Source organism: Hemibagrus wyckioides, linkage group LG15 (genome assembly GCF_019097595.1).
Source record: "Hemibagrus wyckioides isolate EC202008001 linkage group LG15, SWU_Hwy_1.0, whole genome shotgun sequence".
In the NCBI taxonomy this organism is placed as follows: Eukaryota; Metazoa; Chordata; class Actinopteri; order Siluriformes; family Bagridae; genus Hemibagrus; species Hemibagrus wyckioides.
Window position 1 is genome coordinate 20,291,133 of NC_080724.1, and position 26,778 is coordinate 20,317,910.

Sequence of the window (26,778 nt, forward strand, 5' to 3'; positions counted from 1 at the left end):
TGCTTACGACAGTTACACTCTCTCTCTCTCTCTCTCTCTCTCTCTCTCTCTGTCACACACACACACACACACACCTGTCCATTCTATTTCCTATTCCAAGAAACGCCCATATTTCCCACTTACAGACACACCTACCAGTCTGCAGACAGACTCGCCCCTCTTTCTCTCTCTCTCTCTCTCCCCCTCTTTGTCTCTTGCACCTCCCCCTCCCTCCATCTCTCCCTCCCTCGCTCTCTCTCCCTCTCTCTCCTTTTATTCTCACTGATACGTGTAATTAAAGTCTCCAGTCCCGCCACTCTCTCTGTCTCCCTCCACCCCCCCTCGCTTTCTCTTTCTCTCTCTTCCCTCTTATTCATCATGTGCTATCAATGAAAAAGTGTCCGAACACACACTTTGCCTCTCACTCTCTCCTCCTCCTTCTCCTCCTCCCTTTTTCTTCTCTATTTCTGTCTTGTTATCTCTCATCCCTTTCTTTTTTTCCTATTACTAACATTATGCTACTAAGAAGCAACACATGCAATAACCTCTCTCTCTCTCTCTCTCTCTTTGTCTCTCCTTATCTCTGTCCATCCCCCTTCCCCCTCTTTCCATCCCTTCTTCATCAGCAATGTGCTACCAGTGAGTAATTATAGTGTACAGACTGAGAGCGCTCTGCCTGTCTCTCTCCCCCTCTCTCTCTCTCTCTCTCTCTCTCTCTCTCTCTCTCACTCTCGCTCTCTCTCTCTTTGTCATCAGGGAGGAGAAGGAGGCTGGAGGCGGGGTGTGATCTCTCTCTCTCTCTTTCCGTCTCTCTCCCCTGATGGAGGGATGCAGGCTTCCTCCTCTGTGAAGAAGCTGCAGGAATAAACGGAAACGCCCAGGAGCAAGGTAAAAAAAGAATCTCGTTATTTAACTGAAGCTCTTTAATGATTTAATGATATAATCCACGCAAAATGAAGATGATCATCTCATTAGTCCGGGGTGTGACCGCCTTTTGTCTGGGGTTCATGAGGAAGATTGGAGCTGTACAGGTGGAGATGCAGACTGATTAGCCTCATCACATTGCTCATTAGCCATTAGATATTTATTTAGTTTATTTATATAAGAAAAATACCCTTATTTACATATTTTGCTTTATTATTAGTGACAGATTAATATTATATTGAAGCTGTGAAGCTAACACTCTGGCTGATTTCAGCTTCCTTGTGCTTTAATACAGGTTAATATTAACTTGAATCAAGTGGATTAGTAAAGTATTAGTGAACATATATTATTATTTTATCATCATTTTATTAAACTGCGGTTATTTTTAGCCATCGTATAGATGCCTAAGGTAACCTGCCATATTCTGGTGCAGATGAATTCAATGTCAATTTAGAGTTTCTAAATGATGACAGATACTGAACAGGTTACACAGATATGCAAATTAACATAAATAATAAATCAAAGCATGCAATTTATCTACTAATATATATTATTTGCATCAATACACAAAGAACAGTCAAATATATATATATTATTATTATTATTATTATTATTATTACTACTACGGTAATAAGATTACAGTATAATGTCAAAATAATATACATAGTTAAAATACTTAAAATATGATCCTAAAATGTGACATACACATGAGGTGGATCAACATGCAATGTGAAATGTATAGTAAAGATGTAATTTGGTAATAATCTAATTATAAGCAAGTTATAAGTCATTTACTAATAATTAATTAATGGGTAATGAATGGATTATTGTAGACTACATTTAATATAATGTATTAGCATTTATGTATATAAAGTTTGGTGCAAAAATGGAGTTAAATCCCTGTCAACATTTTATTTATTTATTTGTATTTATTTATTTTCTGTAATTATTATACTATTTATATTTACTATACTATTTATTATTTATTACAATACCGGTATTTCCTAATTCAGAATTAGAATTGTAAACCAACTGAATATGCAGACTTCTTTAACACTCCGTAAAAGCAGCACAATTATACAAGTAAATAAAAGTAAAATTCGGAGTGATTGTTGCTGTCGTCGATGGACGTGAACACACTGAGCTTTGAAGTCACGGGGTTTTGAGTATGCAAATGTGTTTTCAAATCCACGAGCTGTCAAACCGGAACGTTCTTTGTGGTTAGCATGTCAGCGATTACTTCACAGTGTCCAGTAGCGATGTGTCGTTCTCTTAAATATATTCATAATAAATACTTTAACTTTGATATCAGATGATAGCAGGATTGTTTGTAGGGTGGCTCAAGGGGTTAAGGCTTTGGGTTGTTGCTTGGAGGATTGGGAATCAAGCCCCAGCACCACCAAGCTCCACTGTTGGGTGACTGAGCAAGGCACTTAACCCTCTGTGCTCCAGGGGTGCTGTATCATAGCTGCCCCTGTGCTCTGACCCCAACTTCCTTAGCTGGGATATGAGAAGAAAAGCATTCCATGTATGTGTGGCTTAATGACCTCAGTTCTTCTGGTAAAGTAAGATGCAGGTTATAGTGAGAACTTCTGGACTGTATGTGACCGAGAAAGCATGAACTTTAAGCTGAAAGCATGACGTTTATTATATTAAATAAATTTAAAACATTTGCACATCAGGATCATAAATATTTGTTAAATAAATACTTTCTTCAACATGCAAACAATTTATTGTTCATCAAAAAAGAAAGAGTAGGATTTTTACTGAATATTTAAACACTCAAAAAGTTTGACACACTGCCCTTTATTCTCAGGAATTGCTCCACTTTCCTTATAAGGGCGCTACTTCCTGTCCTCGTTTCCCTGTTGCTATGGTGATTAGACTCACCTATTGATTGCTACCTCTGATTAGTTTGTCTGTTCAACCCTCAGCACCCCAAAGCATGAATATTATAATCATATTTATAGCAAGAAGAATAGAAATTTCTAAGCAAAAGCTAACCTAATGGCCAAAAGCTAATCTAGAAAGCTAGTCTAAGCTAGAAATCTAGCCTGATGGTTTAAAAGCCAGCCTAGAGAGTGAAAGATAGCCTATCAAGTTAAGCTAAACTAGGGAATAGAAGCTAATCTAATAAGTGATAGCTACACCTAATAGACCAACTCATCAACAGAAAAAAAATAACCAACGTCGTAAAAGCTAGTCTACCAGGTTAAAGAAGACCTAGAGTGTGAAAACTAGTCTAGTAATCTAGACAGTGAAAGCTAGCATAAAGAGTGAAAAATAGTTTAATAAATAAAATATAGGCTAGCAATGGAAAGCAGGTCCAGTGTGTGAAAGCAGGTCTAGAAAGCTAGTCTAGTGTGTGAAAGCTAGCATAGAGAATGAAAGCCAGTCTAATGTGTAAAGGCTAGCACAGAGCGTGAAAGCTAGTCTGAAAGCTAGCATGGAGAGTGAAAGCTAATATAGAGAGTGACAGCTAGTCTAGTGTGTGAAGGCTTGTCTAGTGTGTGAAAGCTAGCATAGAGAATGAAAGCTAGTCTAATGTGTGAAGGCTAGCAAAGAGCGTGAAAGCTAGTCTGAAAGCTAGCATGGAGAGTGAAAGCTAATATAGAGAGTGACAGTTAGTCTAGTGTGTGAAGGCTTGTCTAGTGTGTGAAAGCTAGCATAGAGATTGAAAGCTAGTCTGAAAGCTAGCATGGAGAGTGAAAGCTAATATAGAGAGTGACAGCTAGTCTAGTGTGTGAAGGCTAGTCTAGTGTGTGTAAGCTAGCACAGAGCGTGAAAGCTAGTCTGAAAGCTAGCATTAAGAAAGCTAAAATAGAGAGTCAAAGACTCTCTATTTTAGTCTAATGTCTAGTCTAGTCTCTAGTCTAATGTCTGAAGGCTAGTCTAGTGTGTAAAAGCTAGCATAGTGACTGAAAGCTAGCATAGAGAAAGCTAATATAAGGAGTGACAGCTAGTCTAAAAGCTAACATGTAGAGAGAGAGCTAATATAGAGAGTGACCGCTAGTCTAACGGGTGAAGGCTATTCTAGTGTGTGAAAGCTAGCATAGAGAGAGAAAGCTAGTCTGAAAACTAGCATAGAGAGAGAAAGCTAGTCTGAAAGCTAGCATGGAGAGTGAAAGTTAATATAGAGAGTGAAAGCTAGTCTGAAAGCTAGCATGGAGAGAGAAAGCTAGTCTGAAAGCTAGCATAGAGCGTGACAGCTAGTCAAGTTGACTTAAAATTAGCCTAGCAAGTGAAAGGTAGCCTACTGAGACCTAGCCTAGCAATCAGAAGCTAATCCTGAGAGCTAACACAGAGCACAAGGCTACACTGGGGTTAAGTTTCAGAGTCATAAAAGTCCCAGACCCCCGTAGAGTCATATAGGCCCCGCCCACCAGTTGGGTTCAGAGCTGGATTAGTGAATTCAGCTGGTGTTTAAGGAGGGTTTTGTTTCTTTTTTAGCTTCTTTTATTTTTTCATAAATTTGCTGATTGTTTAATAAACTACTTAGGCTTAGCTTAATAGACATGTTCTAAATATTAACTCTCTAAAATTCTCTTAAACAAGACCACTTCCTGTTCAGAGTCTGTGAACTCTTCTGCTGAGGGAAACCAGGTCAGTGGCTCAGGAAGGAGATTTGCATCTCTCATTTGGATACCAGGTGTTTAGTAGATGCTCACACTTTGGAAACGCAGAATTTACATCGCTGAAGTCCGGAAATGCAAAGCTTGCTGTGTGTGTGTGTGTGTGTGTGTGTAGGATACTGGTATCCTGTTGGTGCTTTAAACAGGCAACTGCTCTGAAATATACACTGATCAGGCATAACATTATGACCACTGAGAGGTGACATGAATAAGACTGATGATCTCCTCATCATGGCACCTGTTAGTGGGTGGGATATATTAGGCAGCAAGTCAACATTTTGTTGTTGAAGCAGGAAAAATGGACAAGTGTAAGGATTTGAGCGAGTTTTACGAAGGACCAAATTGTGATGGCTAGACCACTGGATCAGAGCATCTCCAAAACTGCAGCTCTTGTGGGGTGTTCCCGGTCTGCAGTGGTCAGTATCTATCAAAAGTGGTCCAAGGAAGGAACAGCAGTGAACCAGTGACAGGGTCATGGGCGGGCAAGGCTCACTGATGCATGTGGGGAGTGAAGGCTGGCTCATGTGATCCGATCCAACAGACGAGCTACTGTTGCTCAAACTGCTGAAGAAGTTAATGCTGGTTCTGATAGAATACACAATGCAGGACGGGTCAGGGCCGTTTTGGTAGCAAAAGGGGGAGCAACACAATATTAGGCAGGTGGTCATAATGTTATGACTGATCATTGCTACTCTACTGTGTTTGTAGCCGTCTCATGAGTCTATCGGTGGCATCTAGACTCGAGTGTCGTAGCAGGTGCTAACAATTTTGCGATTGTAATCAAACATTCCTGACGTGACCACAAATTTTTTCCGTTGTTGCTGTCTTTGTTTTTGTTTCACAGAACAAACTAGGCCACTAGTGAGACCATCACAGATCCTCACTCACTACTACAGAATTTGTTTTACAATTCCTGTGAGAAAATCTGTCGAGTCTGGCATCGTTTTAACACTATTGACCACAAGGAGCAGAAGGGAGAAAAAAAAAGAATAGGGTTTTGCTATTTATAGCCTGCTTTACATCTGAGCATGTGGGTCACTCTGCCCTGACCAGAACATAAAAGATTCATGTTTTAGTGTTTAGATGTCATTTCCTTTCTCTAGTCACTGTATTCCTGGAAGCACTGTCTGTTTGATGTCCTGTTTGGTGTGTGTGTGTGTAGAGGGACGCAGATGGCTCCTGATTCCAAACATGAAAGACACACACACACACACACACACACACACACAAATGTCAGTTTCTCTCTACCTGTGTCTGATTTGCCAGTTTAAAGGAGCGAACTGACCAGATAGTCATCACTCACTGATAAAACAACAATAAAGAACTGCTGTTATTTTTCAGGGAGCAGTAGGCATCAGGCGCTACCTCATATCTGTCCAGTCTGGAGATAAGAGCTGGAATATTTCTTCCTCGTCCACTCCGGCGGTCATATTATACAGTTGTGATATTTTCGAACGGATCTAAAATACAGTCATTTTCATCACAGTGAAGAAGATTGGCTCTCATGGGATCCAAACCCAGGGCAGTTCCCCTCCAGGCCAGTAGATGTCACAGTCTCCAGAGCTTCAGAGTAACTTCTGGCATCACCAGAAATGTGTTCGGAATATTTCGAAGCTAAATAGTTTTTTCTATTCAGCTGCTTTGTTGAACCATGTCATGCCTCTGTATAATGATTTGATCACTTTTCTGTGGATTATTATTATTATTTCGGACCTTTAGCTCTGGGGTGTGTTGATGTTCTGACCCTGACTCGTCTTGTGATCTTTTGGAATGTGATCTGACTCTGTTTGTCCTGATTTCTGTTAAAGAGCTTTAGAGCATGAATCCTTTTTCCTCTCTCCTCTCTCTTCTCTCATCTATATTCTCTCCTCTCTCCTCTCCTCTCCTTTTTCTCCACTCACTCCTCTCTCTCCTCTCTCTTCTCTCATCTATATTCTCTCCTCTCTCCTCTCCTCTCCTTTTTCTCCACTCACTCCTCTCTCTCCTCTCTTTTTTCTCTGCTCACTCCTCTCTCTCTCTCTCTCTCTCTCTCTCTCTCTCTCTCTCTCTCTTCTTTTCTCCTTTCTCTCCTCTCTCCTCTTCTCTCCTCTCTTTTTTCTCCTCTCTCTTCTCTCATCTCTCTTCTTTCCTCTCTCTCTTCTCTTTTCTCCTCTCTCATCTCTCCTCACTCCTCTCTCTCATCTCTTCTCTCTCTCCTCTCCTCTCCCCTCGGCCGACATGTTCTGAGTCTGACGTGTGACACTGATTCACACCTCATTGCTAATAGAAAGCCGGCTCTGACGGGCTGAGAGCAGTAGAGATGATGGTACACAGAGGAGTGCACTGGCCGAGACAGTATCAGGTGTTAGTCAATAAAAGAGAACAGTTTAATGTGCAGCACATCGTCTGTTATAAGATACGTTACAACTACACTCCATCTGCAGGAGCTGTGCATTAGAACATGTGTGCTGAATGTCTTTAATCATTATTTCCTCACTTCCTGTCTGTTTGTGTCTGTCTGACATCCTTCACTCTGCTGGTTCACATTACAGCACTGATAAACATGCCATCTCTCTCTCTCTCTCTCTCTCTCTCTCTCTCTCTCTCTCTGTCTCTCTGTAAGCTGTCTGTCTGTGTTTGTGTGTATGTATGCATGCATGTATCTATCTATCTATCTATCTATCTATCTATCTATCTATCTATCTATCTATCTATCTATCTATCTATCTATCTCTGTCTGTCTGTCTGTCTGAATCTATCTATCTATCTATCTTTTTGTCTTTCTGTTTGTCTGTCTATTACTGTTCTGGACCAGTTGAATATCTGCTGAATTCTTAACTCTGATTGGTCAGAAGATCTTTTTGTATTAAAGCCCTTCCTATAATGTCCTCGTTCCTATAGCAACAGCTCATTCACAGTGCCTTACTGTATGATGGATATTCGACCCATTCTAAGGACAATAATAAACAGATTATTAACATGTTGGAATTTAACCAAGAAAAGCATATACTCATTGATGAGGTGAAGTTTTCTGTGAGGATATTTATGGAAGGAGTCTCCAGCGTCTCCTAACGTCAGGGGAAGTCTTCAGGACAAACATATTTTCTCAGTCACCTGACAAGCTGCGTGAATTTTTTTCTTGCTAGCTCCAAGCCTGAGAAAACAGAAAGAGAGACTGGTGAGAGGGAGAAAAAAAAAACATTTATAGCTGCCATGACATAAGCAATAACAGGGCTTCACTTGATCCACAACATTAAATGTAACTATACACCATATGATTCATTTAAAAAATATTGTATATCATATTTGCTTTGGTGTGAGAGTGCTAAAAAAACAACTCAGCATGAGCCGTTATAAGAAAATACCCAACTTCCAGTTACACTATCTGGGCTTCATCACCCCACTCCACTGTTGATCATTTTCCTATAACCGCACATCCCCAAGTGTTTTATTTCTTACCAATATGATATATCTTAAACGGTTTATCGGAGCTGCAGCGAAGCCTCTGCATCCACACAGGAGACTGAAAGTGAGTCAGAAATGTTCACATTATCTCCATTACACATCCAGGTTCAATGCCTACAACAACAACGGTGTGTGTCATCAGTTTTCACAATGACCTCTTTAATGTTTTCTATCTCGCTTTATTACTATAACTTAGAACTTCAGTCGGAATTTATGTCGCATGCAGTTAGATCAAATGCTTTCTAGCAGTGTGTGTGTGAGTGAGTGTATTTGGCGTCTGGCTGTGTGTGTGTGTGTGTGTGTGTGTAGGGAGATGTAATCTATTGACTGGATCCTGTAATATTATCGACCCATTTTTTTATTAAGGAAGGGAAGCAGAGACAGATTGTGCTTGCAGATTTAACACTGCTGTATATGGTAGATGTGTATAATCCCTCCATTTATCACAGCCACGTGCATTCATTCTTACACCGGATGAAATGATGTAATTAATCATCTTTCACATGTTCAGAATGATATTTCCATATATACTACATAAAAACTACCAAGTCAAGAAGATCATATAGAGTGGGCAGGGCACAAGCGAGAAGAAATCAAGCGGAAAAATGTTGCTCATACACCAATCAGCCATAACATTATGACTACTGAGAGGTGAAGTGAATAAGACTGAGTATCTCCTCATCATGGCACCTGTTAGTGGGTGGGATATATTAGGCAGCAAGTCAACATTTTGTCCTCAAAGTTGATGTTAGAAGCAGGAAAAATGGACAAGCTTAAGGATTTGAGTGAGTTTGACGAAGGGCTAAATTGTGATGGTTAGACCACTAGATCAGAGCATCTCCAAAACTGCAGCTCTTGTGGGGTGTTCCCGGTCTGCAGTGGTCAGTATCTATCAAAAGTATCCTTTCCGCTGCTAACATTCTGGTGCCAGATATCACAACACACCTTCAGGGATCTAGTGGAGTCCATGCTTCGACGGGTCAGGGCTGTTTTGGTAGCAAAAGGGGGACTGACACAATATAAGCCAGGTGGTCATAATGTTATGCCTGTTGAATGCAACAAGAAAAAGAAGCATGCGACTACAGGGCATCAGTTGTAAGGAGTAATAGAACATAAATACTCCCTGACAGGAGGCAGGAACTTTGGTCTATTTGGTTTTAGAGAAAATGAAACGTCTGTCAGGGAAATTGGGAGCCGACTCTGCAGTCCAGTTTGACATCGTGGAATGGCAGGCAGGTCCTGAATCTTATTGAGGTGGAGGTTCTTGTGTTTATTGATGTAATGATAACTGCCCCTGAGTGTTATTTGTGTTTAATTACATCCGAGGCGACTGATCAATAGAAGTAAATCAGCTTCTATAGTCTTCTGCATTCAGCTTTTTAAATCTCCAAAGCCTGCGGTGTTAGGAATAGCAGGAATGGAGATATGGTGTGTTGAATAGGAATTTTTATACATGGATTGCTCAAACATAAAAAATGGATCTCTCTCTCTCTCTCTCTCTCTCTCTCTCTCAGTAACTCATAAAATAAAACAAGTTGTAACAGCTGATGTTATGGTTTAATATAAGATAAGCAAGATATTAATCAATATTATGAAGAAACGTTTCTATCCTGGTGGGCGTGGCCAATTCCAGCATGACCCTGCCCCTATCCACAAATGGATTGCTCAAACGTATAAAAAATGGATCTCTCTCTCTCTCTCTCTCTCTCTCTCTCTCAATAACTCATAAAATAAATCAACTGATGTTATGGTTTAATATAAGCAAGATATCAATCCATATTATGAAGAAACGTTTCTATCCTGGTGGGCGTGGTCTCCTCTAGCATGACCCCGCCCTTATCCGCAAAGCACAAATAGATTAACAAGTATGAAAACGATGTAAGTCATATCCTATGGCCTTCACGCACACCCGATTTTGAATCACTGCATCTTACTGCAACACTTTTCCTTTTCCTACAGGAAGATTGACCTTTACGGCCATTAGTCTCAAAGTAATCTGAATAGCGTATCTACATTCCCGAGACAGATCCTCATAAATTATTCATGGGTGTGTCTGACAGAGATAACAGAAACTGAGCAGATTTACTCAAAGATCTGTCCTTTAGATTGCTATATAACATCACAGGGAGCACGACTCTCACTCGCTGTGAAAGTGTGACAGAAACAACGCCAACGCCAATACTGTTTAAAAATAGAACAATGGAACATTATATGGAAAATAGATATTATAGGCTATAAAGAAGGTTTGTGAATACATGACCATCACTATCCACTATCCATATGTGGCTTAACATCCCATTCCAGATTTATACACTTTTCTGGCAAGACTTTCTACTATCTCCAGATGTTGGAGCTTGGCTGGGGGGATATTAGATTTGAGTAGGCTATTTGAGTTTGCTTCAGGTGTTAATCATTAAGTAAGGGATATTCAATTCAATTCAATTTTATTTGTATAGCACTTTTAACAATGGACCTGGTCTCAAAGCAGCTTCACCAATCTATAGAAATATAGAACAAAAAGTTCAAGATTAATATTAGACTTATATTTATATTTATTGGTATTTATTCCTAATGAGCAAGCCTGAGGCTTGTTGAGAAGAACCAGACTCAATTGGGAACCTCATCCTCATTTGGGTGACACCTTAGAGTGGGAATTATAAATCATTATAAACACCAGAGAGTCTGATTATAAATGATTAGAAACACCGGAGAGTGTAATTATGAATAATGTCTTTTCAACACACATATACAGTCAGTTGGAGCTCCTGAGCAACTCATAAATTATCTCAACATCTGAGTTCATTATAGCTTCAACACCAACTCCTTCATGCTGAAGCCTTCAGATGCTCAATGATGGAGATACAGCATATGTAGAATGTTATTTTGTGTATTGATTAAGAGGTTGTTATCCACAAAGTCCACATGGGGTTGGCATCTTCTCTTCGAATATCTGAAATCTTCACGAAGCAGAATATAACTGGAGCTGGTACATCTCTAGAGGACTCGGGATCCTTGCAGGGTTGGCCTTTAATACCATGTCAAAGCACGGCAGTGGATGTACGGTTTTCTTTCCATTCAAACAGGAACCACACCTGATTCCACCTCTTTAATCAGTTGATCTTGGCTTCCAGTCAGGTGCTTCTTCTGCTTAGGTTGGAATAAATCCATCTCTACCCACACCATCTCTTTCAGGATAAACTGAAAAGCTCTGGAATAAAACATGAGGATATGTGAAAAACTCATGTCCCCAAAACTGTAACACTGAGATCTGGTGCTTTATACAAATCTGACATCAAACCTGCATCTTTTCTTCACAATCTTCTCTAAAACATTCTGTATAATACATACATTCAGATGCTTACACACACACCCGACTAGCACTGCGCTAACGGTAAACGAAGCCGGATGCTTTTAACCGAAGTTAAAAAAGCTTTTAGAGATGCAGCAGCAGCTTTTTAAAGCTCTGTGTGGACACGTGGACGGTTCACGGAGGACTTTTGTGGTGCAGTAGGGCCTGTTTTTGGAATCATGAAGTGGCAGTGTGTGTGTGTGTGTGTGTGTTTGAATGTAGACCGTGGTTCCAAAAACCTCAGGCTTTTCTTCCAAAATCCTTCAAGCCTTCCCACACACACTCTCACACTCTCTCTCACACACACACACTCACACACACACACACAGACTTTGAGCCTCTCTGGAGCGACTATGTTAGTGTGTGTAGCTTAAACCTTAACACTACATATGAAGCTGAGCGACTGTTCTAGCTGATTTTTGCCGTGTCATTCTGAAGGCTATTACTTTTCGGATTTATGTGAAAAGCATGGCGTGGACCTTAGCGAAGGACGTGGAGACTCTGTTTCTCAGTAGCGGCCGTTTCATCCTGGACATTTTGCTTTGGGTGATGAGAAAATGCTACGTCCAGACGATGATGGCATGCTTGCACACCTGCTCTTACCTGCGTCAGGTGTATCAGGTACAGCTGAGGGTTTTTACCATGATAAAAAATAATAGTGATGGAACATTTTCAGAGATAAAAGGAAAGTTAACATCTTAATACGGGTTATGAGCAATTCAACAGCTTAAAGAAACTTTTAATCGTATTCCAAATGTCAATTAATTAACACTTGATATCACAAGGTTAGTTCTGAACTGAATTCTGAACTTGAGCTATGAGGCTAGTGTCGCTAACAAGGCCATCTGTCATAGCCACTAGTGTAGCAGCTTTTGTGGTTTCTGACACAGTATGACACACTGTATAAAAATGGACAAAACGATGTCACAGACCTTAAGAAAAACACCATCTGGAGTTCAGACACTTTCTACCTCGATATATAAATGATGTCCCTGCAGTAAAACAAACGAGTCCTCAAAATACACTATAGTGCCAAAAGTTTTGGGACACCCCTCCAAATCACTGAATTCAGGTGTTGTTTTTCAGAGGCTGGGCTCGGCTCCTTAGTTCCAGTGAAAGGATCTCTTAATGCTTCAGCTTCATACCAAGACAATCTGGACAATTTCATGCTCCCAACTTTGTGGGAACAATTTGGGGATGACCCCTTCCTGTTCCAACATGACTGCACACCAGTGCACAAAGCAAGGTCCATAAAGACATGGAGGAGCTTCACAGAGTCCTGACCTCAACCCAATAGAACACCTTTGTGATGAATTAGAGTGGAGACTGTGAGTCAGGCCTTCTCATCCAACATCAGTGCCTGACCTCACAAATGTGCTTCAAGTGGAACGGTCAAAAATTCCCATAAACACACTCCTAAACCTTGTGGAAAGCCTTCCCAGAAGAGTTGAAGCTGTTATAGCTACAAAGGGTGGACCAACTCCATATTATATTCATGTGCAGGAAAAGACAGACGTCCCAGATTTGACCTGGCTCTCAGTCTCCGCTTTACTTCATTCCAAAGGTGTTCTATCAGGTTGAGGTCAGGACTCTGTGAAGTTCCTCCACACCAAACTCACTCATCCATGTCTTTATGGACCTTGCTTTGTGCACTGGTGTGCAGTCATGTTGGAACAGGAAGGGGTCATCCCCAAACTGTTCACACAAAGTTGGGAGCATGAAATTGTCCAAAATGTCTTGGTATGAAGCTGAAGCATTACGAGTTCCTTTCACTGGAACTAAGGGGCTAAGTCCAACCCCTGAAAAACAACACCTGAATTCAGTGATTTGGAGCGGTGTCCCAAAACTTTTGGCAATATAGTGTAAATATACATCAATTCTCTAATCCGATTGGTCAGAAGGTGTTGATTTGTTTTCTGTCAGTCGTTCCCGTTGAAAAGCAAATCAGTAATAGTATAAAATGTGCAATTAATTGATTTTCTGAAAGTAATTGTTTAACATTGATGGAAGGAGTCTCCAATATCAGTACTTCGTTCACACATACTGTGATTTTATATCCATTCACCGAACCATGAAGTGGCCAGTAGGCATTCTGAGTACTGGTTGCCATGGTAATAACGTTTCTTAGTGGGCGGAGCAAGTATCAGTTTTCATGCAGTTGAAATGAAAAGTTCTGGAGGGAGATTTGTTTTATAAAAAACTGAGTATATTATATGAGATGAAGGGTAAGAAGTGTGTGTTCTTCACTACGGATCATGTGACCTCTACTGTCTGCATTCCTGCTGAAGTATAGTAGAAATAAAACACTCTGTGATTATAGAAAATAATCACCTTTATTAATTTTCCTCTAACAGCGTAGTGCTTCTACCAGGATCTATTTGTGGAAAGTAAAAATGTTAGCACTTATGAATATGAAGGTGTAAAAATTTTGGCACCCTTTTTCATAGACCGTCTATAGAAATATTAGATCCTGGAAATATTAGATCATCAATTTCTTATCATATTATTCTTTTTTTTTCTTCTCACAGATGACCGAGGGACGTATGTGTCAGGTTCAGCTTCTGGACAACAGAAAACTGGAGCTGCTGGTTCAGGTGAGACTGAACAGGTCAAAAGAGATGCTTTCATACATTTTTCCTTTAAAAATATAGACGTTTTTCACCAGAACAAAAACACTAAGCTACACTTTTACCGAGAAGCTTATTTAATAATCCTGTTTTTTAATACACAAAAAAATAAACTCACCAAACAAATGCACTCCCTTTTAATAAAGCACTCAGTCTGAGAGTGGACAATGGAGAGGTCTGTATGTGGGAAAAAAATGATATATTTAGACTCTTAGGGAGTTTATATGTATCTGGCTCGTTTGGAGAGTTTGTTTCAGATCCTGGTTTGTTTAGACACATCTGAACACATCCCTCATATCCGCACACAAAAAACAACAACTCTGGAGCAGTTCACCTGTTATGAGAAAGCAATCCGAATCCAACTTGTACAACAATGCATGATGGGATCTGAGTGTTACGTACAGTATGACACGAACATGAAGCACAGGTTAACGTGTCTGATTGATCTGATTGTAATGATGAACTTTGTGGGACATGGCAACTCCAAAACAAAGCAAACCTCTTCATTTTAAAAAGATGTATAGTTTTCCAAAATCAGGTGAATCGAACAAACGTTGTCTCGATGAAACCTCTAATTCGACTCACACTGATAAAATGATGACTACAGCTAAAAGAATAGACACAATAAGCTCACAGAGCTGCTGCTGAATCTCCATCTTGATGGATGATATTATGAGCGGAATCCCAGAACATAAACCGACACACTCTGACCAATGAGAGGACCGTTTTGCTACCAAACCAAATCACAGATATGAAAACGCCGTTCTGTCTTTTATTTCCCCTCCCACCTGCACATCCTGATCACATCAGGCAAACAGTTAATATTTCATATCCACAGAACCATGAACTGAAATGAAATGAAAGGGATGTCGTGACTCACGGTCGTTTTTGTTTACCCGTAGCCCAAGCTGTTGTCCCGTGAGCTTCTGGATTTAGTCTCGTCTCACTTCAACCTGAAAGAGAAAGAGTACTTCGGCTTCACCTTCGTTGACGACACGTAAGCGACCACTGAATTTATACAGAATCATGAAAACGAACCTGAGTGAGAGGAAGGTGTGATGCGTAAACAAATGCATGATTTTTGTTAATATTGTTATTAAAATTATTTGGAAAAGTGGTGATAGAAACAGAACCTGGAAATAAATCAAAGACCTATGGCATGATGAAACTAGCTAGCTAACTCTGATCATTCTAGATCATTCTAGACAACATGCTCACATGTTATTGACTGGAAGCCATTTTGAAAAAGGTGTGAAAGTGTTGTTTGTTCAAACTTTTGTCTGCAACGTTGAGGAGAATCCATAGACAAACACATAATAAGCTATTAAAATGATCATACTCACAACTGACGTGAACGCTACAATCCACAAATCCCTAAGATAACCATAGTCCTTTGCTTTCCTAGTGGTCAGTGTAGATGGCTGCAGTTGGACCGCAGAGTATTGGAACATGACTTTTCCAAGAAGACTGGACCCATCGCTCTCAACTTCCTGGTTAGGTCTGTACTCATTTTTTCATGTTCTTAGAGGTAGGTTCCATGCAGAACTCTACACAGGCTCTGTCTTTGTGTAAAATAATAAATTTATTAAAATAAATAAATTCTTCCATCATGACGTGTCTGATGTCTGAGGAAATATAAATGCTTCTCTGTAGCATAGAATCGTCATCGCTGATGAATGAACTGACATTTGGAAAATTTCTCTGCACTTTAAATGTCCGCTCGATGCTGGTGTTCCTGAAAGTGCTGACCTCAGCTCGCCTCTCCTCAGCGCCTTATTGGTTTTTAATGAAATATGAACGTGCCATTTTCTGCCTCACAGGTTTTACATTGAGACCATTTCCCTGCTGAAGGAGCACACGACTGTGGAGCTGTTCTTCCTCAACGCTAAAACCGGCATCTATAATGTACGTTCCTAACGTCTCACATCACTCTCGCCAACCCGTCCTCCACGCTCCGTCCTGTTCCAAACATCTGCAGTCCATCAATAATTCAAAAACAAGATATTTAGCAGGCATGCTTTCTGTTCATTCTGTTTTATATCAGCTACAGAAATGTATACAGTTTTTATATAGCAGTGTTTATACTGAAATGGGGATTGACACAGTCTCACAGTCTGCCTGAGGGGCAGTGGTGGGAAAAAGGCGCCTCTGTTTCACTCTGAAGAAAAAAAAACAGAAGCACCTGGAGGGTTTTTTTCTATACTAGATTTAATCTCATAACTTTACATGTAGGAGAGGCTACAGGGCACATAATCACATTAGTTATAGCCTAAAAGGCATTCAGTCTCCTTTCCTCAAATGTAGAGCATGTGATTGCATTAGCTTGCAACTAAAGGACACTTCCCTTTATTTTATCACATGTAGGACAGCCTATGTGGCATGTAATTACATTACCTAGCACCTATGGAGCACTTCATTTCATTTTCTCACATGTCAGGGTGTCTATGGAGCATCTAATTACATTATCTAGCACCTATAGGGCATGTCATTTCTTTTTTTCTTCACGTCAGTGTGCCTACAGGGCATGTAATCACTTTATCCGGCACCTATAGGGCACTTCAATTCATTATGTGGGGGAGCCTATAGGGCATGTAATTACATTACCTACCACCTATATGGCACTTCATTTCATTTTCTCCCATGTCAAGGTGCCTATAGGGCATGTAATTACTTTATCCAGCACCTATAGGGCACTTCATTTCTCACATGTGTGGAAGCCTATAGGGCAGGGGTGTCCAATCTTATTCAGAAAGGGCCGGTGTGGGTGCTGGTTTTCATTCCAACTAAGCAGAAGCTACACCTGATTCCAACTGGCTAATCAACTGATCTTGGCTTTCAGTAGACTCAGGTGTGGCTTCTGCTCAGTTGGAGTGAAAACCTGCACCCACACCGGCCCTTTGCGGATAAGACTGGACACCCCTGCTATAGGGCATCTAATTACATTATCTAGCACCTATATGGCACTTTATCTCATTTTCTCACATCAGTGTGACTATAGGGCATGTAATTACAATAGCTAGCACTTATAGGGCACTTTATTTCATTTTCTTACATGTCAAGGTGCCCACAGGGCATGTAATCACATTACCCAGCACCTCTAGGGCACTTCAGTTGATTTTCCACATCTGGAGTGGGGAGTCTATAGCGCATATAATTACATTATCTAACATCTATATGGCACTTCATTTCATTTGTTTACATGTCATTTTTCCTATAGGGCATGTAATTATATTATCTACCACCTATATGGCACTTCTTTTTTATTTTCTCACATGTCAAGGTGCCTACAGGGCATGAAATTACATTATCCACCACCTATTGGGCACTTCAATTTATTTTCTCACATGTGGGGGAGACTGTAGGGCATGTACTCAAATTATCTATCTCATATAGGGCACTTCATTTTATTTTCTCCACTTGGGACAGTTTATAATGTTTCTTCAGAAATGAGCACTGTGTGAGCCCTAAAGAGCACTGTATTATTAAAAGGCAACCTAAAAGGCATTTCTTTGTGTTTCCTCATATGTACAGGGATCCCTAGAGGGCATTTCATACCATTTTCAAACATGTAGGGAACTCAACAGCGCACTGTATCTCATTTTCTCCACTCAATGGGAGGCACTTTATAATTTGTTATCTAGCATTGGATCACCCTAGAGGACACTTTCTATGTTTTTTAAGTGCTCCAATGACTGAAATAATTCTAAAATAAATGATAAGTTCAATTAAATTCAATTCAATTTTATTTGTATAGCACTTTTAACAGAGAGCATTGTCTCAAAGCAGCCTTACATAAGAAACAACATAAGAAAACAACAAACATATAAACAGACAAACAGTCCTAGATGTTATCCCAAGTGAGCAAGCCTGAAGTGACTGAGGCGACTGTGGCAAGGAAAAACTCCCTTAGATGGTATGAGGAAGAAACCTTGAGAGGAACCAGACTCAAAAGGGAACCCATCCTCATTTGGGTGACAGCGGAGAGTGTGATTATAAGTGCTATGTCACAATGTTTTGTATACCTGCTGAGTATAATAATAATAATAATAATAATAATAATAATAATAATAATAATAATGCAATGTTATTGTATCTGAAATGCGTGGTGTTTTAACCCACAGGGTGACATTGAGGTGGAGAGTGAACTGGTTTTTAAATTGGCTGCTCATGCTCTCCAGGTACGAAACACACTCTCTTAAATATTCTCTTCCTGTTCTTTTTAATTATCACTAAATTAAAGTAATTATTTCGATTTCACAGGAAGCTAAAGGGGATTATACGAGGTAAGAAAAAAAATCAGCACCATATTTGTTGTGTTGCACGTACTGGTGTGTGTGTGTGTGTGTGTGCGTGTGTGCGTGTCTGTGTGTGTGTCTGTGTGCGTGTGTGTGTGTCTGTGTGTGTGTGGTGCCCTGTGATTATCTGCCTTACCCCTGGTTGTTTTCCCAGGATATCTTTCAGAACTAGTGGGATTGATGTTTCAGTGTTTTTCTGTTGAATCATTTCCTATTGTTGTGTGATTTCAGTGACGAGGCCACCAGGGAGGATTTAAAGAAACTCCCAACTCTGCCAACGAAAGTGCTGAAGGAGCATCCGTCTCTGGCATACTGGTACTGAAAGAGCAACATAGCCTATTAATGAAAACACACACAAACACATACACTATATTGCCAAAAGTATTCGCTCACCTGCCTTGACTCGCATATGAACTTAAGTGACATCCCATTCCTAATCCATAGGGTTCAATATGACGTCGGTCCACCCTTTGCAGCTATAACAGCTTCAACTCTTCTGGGAAGGCTGTCCACAAGGTTTAGGAGTGTGTTTATGGGAATTTTTGACCATTCTTCCAGAAGCGCATTTGTGAGGTCACACACTGATGTTGGACAAGAAGGCCTGGCTCTCAGTCTCCACTCTAATTCATCCCAAAGGTGTTCTATCGGGTTGAGGTCAGGACTCTGTGCAGGCCAGTCAAGTTCATCCACACCAGACTCTGTCATCCATGTCTTTATGGACCTTGCTTTGGTCACTGGTGCACAGTCATGTTGGAAGAGGAAGGGGCCAGCTCCAAACTGTTCCCACAAAGTTGGGAGCATGGAATTGTCCAAAATGTCTTGGTAGAAGCATTCAGAGTTCCTTTCACTGGAACTAAGGGGCCAAGCCCAGCTCCTGAAAAACAACCCCACACCATAATCCCCCCTCCACCAAACTTTACACTTGGCACAGTGCAGTCAGACAAGTACCGTTCTCCTGGCAACCGCCAAACCCAGACTCATCCACTGTTCTTGAGCGAATCTGAAGGCCACATGAAGTTTGGAGGTCTGTAGCGATTGACTCTGCAGAAAGTTGGCGACCTCTTCGCACTATGTGCCTCAGCATCCGCTGACCCCGCTCCGTCAGTTTACGTGGCCTACCACTTCGTGGCCGAGTTGCTGTCGTTCCCAAACACTTCCACGTTCTTATAATACAGCTGACAGTTGACTGTGGAATATTTAGGAGCGAGGAAATTTCACGACTGGATTTGTTGCACAGGTGGCATCCTATCACAGTTCCACGCTGGAATTCACTGAGCTCCTGAGAGCGACCCATTCTTTCACAAATGTTTGTAAAAACAGTCTGCATGCCTAGGTGCTTGATTTTATACACCTGTGGCTATGGAAGTGATTGGAACACCTGATTCTGATTATTTGGATGGGTGAGCGAATACTTTTGGCAATATAGTGTACATACACACTCACCTAATAGTCTATTTATATTGCAATTAAAGTATTGGCACCCATGCTGTAGCTAATCTCTTGTAATGTCAGCTGAGTCTGTGCTTAGTCTTCTTTATAAAGTAAGATGAGAGTATTTGCACATAAAGTATTATCTTTATGCAGCCTGATATACAGGCTTGATTTTATATCATTTAAATACAGCCTTAAAGTAGCTCTATGAGCTCTCTGTCTCAGCAAGTGGAAAGGAATAAAGGAACATTTCTGCTGACATGCAGTCAAGTGTGTGTGTGTGTGTGAGAGAGAAAGTGAGAGGGGGGGGTGTAGTCATTTTCCCACATTCCTCTGCAGCCTGAGCATATCCATCTATTGCTAATCTGTCACCATGTCTGTGTCTCTGTGCAGTGAGGAGAGAGTGATTGAGCAGTATAAGCTGCTGAAGGGTGTGTCCCGAGGACAGGCCATAGTACAGTAAGTGCACACACACACACACACACACACACACACACACACACACACAGATGGTAAAAACTGTCTACCATGAATTGTGCTTTTTTTTTTTTCTTATCACTAGCTCAGGCAAATATTCTTACATGTGGGGGAGCCTATGGGGCACTTCATTTCATTTTCTTGCATATAGGGGAGCCTATAGGACATGTCATTTTATTTTACTGCATGTGAGGGTGCCTATAGGGCATTTCATCACATTTCTCACAAGTAAACGGTAGCCTATAGGGCACTTCATCACATTTTCTTACATGTAGGAGAGTCTAGAAGACACATCATCAAATTTTCTTACATATATTATTTCATTTTTCTGCATGTAGGGGAGCCTATAGGGCACTTAATTTTATTTTATAAATTCCTTTTGCATGTGAGGGTGCCTATAGGGCATTTCATCACATTTCTCATAAGTAAAGGGGAGCCTATAGGGCACCTCATCATATTTTCTCACCAAATGTTCAGGGATCCCTAGAGGGCACTTAATCTTATTAAAGCTTTATCCTGGGAAGGCTTTTCATTGTTTACTGTATGTGTTCAGAATGAATTTGTGATGTTTGTCTCAGTGAATTTACTACCAAGAAAGCCTTCAGAGTGATCACTGCGAAACCATAATCATGTGTTATCTCCTCCACGGTTAAGTGCTTACATAAACACAGCTGTCGGATGTGCACTCAGACTCTCGCATGCTGTGTGTTACAGGTATTTAACGCTGGTCGAGTCGCTGCCTACATACGGAGTGCACTACTATGAAGTGAAGGTAATAAATAAACACAGTACGGGGAAGTAAGTATTCAGACACCATCTTGCAGTGGACTGTGGTGTTTGTTTGTGTATGTATATATATCTAACAAAATTCACCTGATTTTCTCTTACTTGCACCAAGATAAAGTATTGGCACCCTTAGCCATTTTGTACAGCAATATGCATCTCAAAGCATTTGACAAATCAGAACTTCCATCCATCCATTTTCTATAGCCGCTTTATTCCTAATTAAGGTCATGGGCGTACACCCTGGACAGGTCATCAGTCCATCACAGGGCCACACATAGACAGACAACCACACACACTCACACTCACACCTATGGGCAATTTAGAATTACCAATCAACCTAATGTACATATTTCTGGACTGTGGGAGGAAACCGGAGTACCCGAAGTAAACCCACACAGGCACGGGGAACTTTTCTGGATATATACATACACTATATTGCCAAAAGTATTCGCTCATCCATCCAAATAATCAGAATCAGGTGTTCCAATCACTTCCATGGCCACAGGTGTATAAAATCAAGCACCTAGGCATGCAGACTGTTTTTACAAACATTTGTGAAAGAATGGGTCGCTCTCAGGAGCTCAGTGAATTCCAGCGTGGAACTGTGATAGGATGCCACCTGTGCAACAAATCCAGTCGTGAAATTTCCTCGCTCCTAAATATTCCACAGTCAACTGTCAGCTGTATTATAAGAACGTGGAAGTGTTTGGGAACGACAGCAACTCAGCCACGAAGTGGTAGGCCACGTAAACTGACGGAGCGGGGTCAGCGGATGCTGAGGCGCATAGTGCGAAGAGGTCGCCAACTTTCTGCAGAGTCAATCGCTACAGACCTCCAAACTTCATGTGGCCTTCAGATTAGCTCAAGAACAGTGTGCAGAGAGCTTCATGGAATGGGTTTCCATGGCCGAGCAGCTGCATCCAAGCCGTACATCACCAAGTGCAATGCAAAGCGTCGGATGCAGTGGTGTAAAGCACGCCGCCACTGGACTCTAGAGCAGTGGAGACGCGTTCTCTGGAGTGACGAATTGCGCTTCTCCATCTGGCAATCTGATGGACGAGTCTGGGTTTGGCGGTTGCCAGGAGAACGGTACTTGTCTGACTGCATTGTGCCAAGTGTAAAGTTTGGTGGAGGGGGGGATTATGGTGTGGGGTTGTTTTTCAGGAGCTGGGCTTGACCCCTTAGTTCCAGTGAAAGGAACTCTGAATGCTTCAGCATACCAAGACATTTTGGACAATTCCATGCTCCCAACTTTGTGGGAACAGTTTGGATGACATGGATGACAGAGTCTGGTGTGGAGGAACTTGACTGGCCTGCACAGAGTCCTGACCTCAACCCGATAGAACACCTTTGGGATGAATTAGAGCGGAGACTGAGAGCCAGGCCTTCTCGTCCAACATCAGTGTGTGACCTCACAAATGCGCTTCTGGAAGAATGGTCAAAAATTCCCATAAACACACTCCTAAACCTTGTGGACAGCCTTCCCCGAAGAGTTGAAGCTGTTATAGCTGCAAAGGGTGGACCGACGTCATATTGAACCCTATGGATTAGGAATGGGATGTCACTTAAGTTCATATGCGAGTCAAGGCAGGTGAGCGAATACTTTTGGCAATATAGTGTATATATCCAGTATATATAATATACTCTAGTCAGGGGAAACAAATAGATTTTTTTTGTTTGTTGGTTTTGGAAGGGGGGAACATTTCATATGAGCATGTTCAGAAAAAGAATAGCTGCATATAGCATGCAACAACAGACCCACAATAGCTTCAGCTCTGTAAATGGTACTGGAGCATTACATTTCATTAAAGGAAACATGAAATATAATCTCATATAGTCCCAAGAAACCTAATCTGGAGAGATTATGAACATTTCAAAAAGATAAGGACAGTGAATATAACACCTGACTGGATATACTAATTGCACTAGAAGTATATTAAATAGCAAAAACAACAGTGTCTGAGTGCTTACTTCCTCTCACTGGAACAACAATACTTCAGTATAGCTTTTAACTCAAGCCCCTTTGGTGAGGATCATCATGACCATCACAATGACTGCAAATTTAGCCTGTTTTGCCAGTTTAGTTTTCCTGTGTAATATTTATCATAAATTTATATGTATTTTGAATTATTTTCAGGATAAACAGGGCATGCCGTGGTGGCTCGGGATCAGCTACAAGGGAATCGGTCAATATGACATTCAGGATAAAGTCAAACCTCGACGGGTGAGACTGCAGCAAAGTGCAGTTTGTTTTGCAGTTTGCAGATATATTTCCATCTGCCATGCACAGTGTGTGTGTGTGTGTGTGTGTGTGTATGTGTGTTGTATGATCAGTGAATGTGTGTTAGTGGTCTAAATCACACTTTACAGAAATGCATCAGCTCATTAACACACCCTATAGCACTGCAGGATGGCTGTGTTACAGCATGTCGTACTGCTGGAGGGTGTGTTAATGTGCTGAGGAGGTGCAGCAGTGTGTGTTAGAGCAGGAAACGCGCTAAATATGCTAGTATTCGTCATCACCATTAGTTAACAGAGCTTCTTAAATAATCGCTCATCTGTTCGGCCAAGAGGGACGAATTATACTACTACTGCACACACACACACACACACACACACGAACAGTGAGACAGACAGATGAATACACAGACAGATAGAGAGGCAGAAATTTGGATGCACAAATAGACAGAAAGAAAGACAGACAGATGGACAAACAGACAGACAGACAGACACACAGAGAGGAAAAGAGAGAGAGAGACAGATGGATACATAGACTGACAGAGTGAAAGAGAGAGAGACAGACAGATGGATACATAGACTGACAGAGTGAAAGAGAGAGAGACAGACAGATGGATACATAGACAGACAGAAAAACAGACAGAGGAATACACACGCAGACAGAGAAACAGACAGACAAAGAGCCAGACAGTTGGATACACAGACAGACAAAGAGACAGACAGATGGATACACAGACACACAGAGAGACAGACATATTGATACACAGACAGACAAAGAGCCAGACAGATGGATACACAGATAGGCAGAGAGACAGACAGATGGATATTCAGACAGACAGGTAGACAGACATATGGATACACAGACACACAGAGAGACAGACAGACAGACAGACAGACAGGCAGGCAGAAAATCTAAATGTGGGTACACAGACAGACAGGGAGGAAGAGAGAGACAGACAGATGGATATACAGATGGACAGAAAAAGACAGATACACAGACTCAGACAGACAGCTGGATAGACAAACCTCATATCTGTGTTGTCAATGTAAAAAAGCTAACAGACAGTGCGCATGTCTCAGGTGATTGATTACATTTAGTGAAAAGAGGACATTGTGTACATTTCAGGCGTTATGGCTCCGCCCACCACACATTCATCCAGAGTCACAGCTCGGTTCGGAGGAAAACGCTTTTCTCTGACGTGACCTTCAGCTTCTGGAGAAGTCCGGAATGCTAACTATTTCAGAAGATTCAAATCTAGTTTAAAGCTTTACAGCTTGTCCTGTATGTACCGCTGTGTTAAAGAAACTCTTAATTCAGTTCAGTTTAATGGAGCTCAGTACTGAATAACGCAGAAGCATGAAGGTCATGAAGGGACAGGATGTGAGGGTGTGAAGCTGTGGCTACAGACCAGGTCATTTTCTTACACACACTCCAAGGAAGTGGTGTTTTTTTTCTGGTTGTAACCCCGACATTCACACACGACATTTTTTTCTGTTTATAGTTTCATTGATAATTTTACATACAATATACTGAATATGTATTATTTCTCTTATTATATTTATTTAACAGTGTAGATTTGAAATGCACAAACTGCCACACACACACACACACGCACACACATGCACACACATATGCACACACACACACACACACAAATAGGTGTTTAGCTGTTTTATAACTGTTCAGGGTGAAACATTTTGTATTAAATTTATATAACGCTGGGAGGGAGAGAGAGAGAGAGAGAGAGAGAGAGAGAGAGAGCGAAGGAGAGAGGGGGGACAGAAAGGCAGAGAGAGAGAGATGTAGAGAGAGAGAGATGAAGAGAGAGAGAGATGAAGAGAGAGAGAGATGAAGAGAGAGAGAGAGAAGGAGAGAGGGGAGAGAGAAAGGCAGAGAGAGACAGAGAGAAAGAGATGTAGAGAGAGAGAGACAGAGAGACAGACAGATGTAGAGAGAGAGACAGATGTAGAGAGAGAGAAAGAGAGAGATGGAGAGGGAGATAGAGAGGCCAATATTCATGCCAATAAAGCATTACTGAATTGAAATTGAGAGAGAGAGAGAGAGAGAGAGAGAGAGAGGGAAAGAGAGAGAGAGAGAGAGAGAGAGAGAGAGAGGTATTTAGAGGCAGGTCTGGCTCTGTGTGCCTTCAGGCTACATTTAAACCTGATAAGACACACTGAGGGCGAACAGCACATACAGCAGCCTCTAAACACATACAGCGCAATGGATTTGGGATTTTATTTTGGAATACGACAAAATATATAAAGTAAGAACATTTTATTGTTACTTTATTAGCTACAACGAGACTAAAACGTAGAAGCTTGAAGCTTTACATTATTATTAAAGTAGGTAACGGTAATAATAAAAGAAAAAGTTGAACAAATACCTAATAATAATAATAATAATAATAATAATAATAATAATAATAATAATAATAATAAATAGTGTAATCTGGCTCTTAATTCTTAAAATAATTTATTTAGGACTTGGTAAATGAACATAACACATTGTGTATTTAATTAAAATGTAATTAAAATTATGTTTAAATTTATTAATAATTCTATAAGTACGTCACTATATGTTAATGTTCTGTATAGAAAAGAATTGATTTCTACACCATGGCTTGTTAAAATGAGTTTAAATCCATCCGATTCCTCACACTTTAGATATTAGATAGAGATCGATCATGTGCTGCTCATCATGAAGTTATATGAAGACTAGTCAGAAGAGTTTGATTCCTTTTCAATAAAAATCAGCTCACAGGTTTATATTGGTGACCTCGTTTTATCGTTTCCACTCGGCGTTTCTATAGCAACATATTACTCGGAGACTCTACACAATAATCTTCATCTTTACTGATAAATGGGTTTTTAAAATTGTTATTCGACACAGATCTTCAATATATGATTTGGAGGAGACATTAAGGAGTTTTTAACATTTACGCTTTGTTTCTGAAGAAAAAACGAGAGGCTGATGAGGAAAAGCTTATAACAAAAACGATAAAAGTTACCTTGATGCTCCAAAACATTCAATAATAGTTATAAACGGGTTAAAATGAATGAATTAACTAATAATCCCATACATATGGGACGATAAGCGTGCACAACTGACAGGGTTGATTATTTACCTGTAAACAATTCAAAATAAGAAAATATTTATTTAGTTAATTATAAGAAAATATTTGTTTATTTATAAGAAAATATTTATTTTTTTAATTATAAGACAATATTTATTTATAAGAAAATATTTATTTTTTTATTTTTTTATTTATATTATTAAAAAATATTCCAGAGGGCAGGGGTGCCCAGATGTTTAGACTCTAGTTAGAAATTTAGTTTGTATTATATTTTTTTTAGGTTTTTGTCTCGTGTTGTAAATTCAACAAAATTAAAAATGTTAATTAATTAATTAATTAAATTACATTAAAATTCATTATTAGCATTAAATGTCTGTCATGTCTCACTCCACAGTGGTGTTTAATATGAAGCTCATATGAATGTAGACAATCAGGACTTTAACAATTTGTAGTGTTTCAGAAGGATTTCTACTTTTCCCTAGACTACTAGGGGCGATAGAAAAGCTCCAGAAAAACAAA

At 40.3% G+C, this 26,778-nt stretch overlaps 1 protein-coding gene across 2 annotated transcripts in view; it reads left to right on the plus strand.

Annotated features, from left to right (window-relative positions):
* The first annotated feature begins 719 nt into the window (after window positions 1–719).
* Window positions 720–26,778, plus strand: part of frmd4bb (FERM domain containing 4Bb) — a 40,990-nt gene continuing 14,931 nt past the window's right edge. For both annotated transcript variants that reach the window (XM_058409929.1, XM_058409930.1), the window contains exons 1-11: window positions 720–867; window positions 13,857–13,922; window positions 14,858–14,952; window positions 15,361–15,453; window positions 15,776–15,860; window positions 18,077–18,133; window positions 18,216–18,238; window positions 18,482–18,565; window positions 20,075–20,140; window positions 20,873–20,930; window positions 23,082–23,168. In XM_058409929.1, coding sequence (XP_058265912.1) covers window positions 13,857–13,922; window positions 14,858–14,952; window positions 15,361–15,453; window positions 15,776–15,860; window positions 18,077–18,133; window positions 18,216–18,238; window positions 18,482–18,565; window positions 20,075–20,140; window positions 20,873–20,930; window positions 23,082–23,168 — 714 coding nt within the window. In that variant the 5' untranslated portion in view covers window positions 720–867. The remainder of the gene's footprint in view (window positions 868–13,856; window positions 13,923–14,857; window positions 14,953–15,360; window positions 15,454–15,775; window positions 15,861–18,076; window positions 18,134–18,215; window positions 18,239–18,481; window positions 18,566–20,074; window positions 20,141–20,872; window positions 20,931–23,081; window positions 23,169–26,778) is intronic.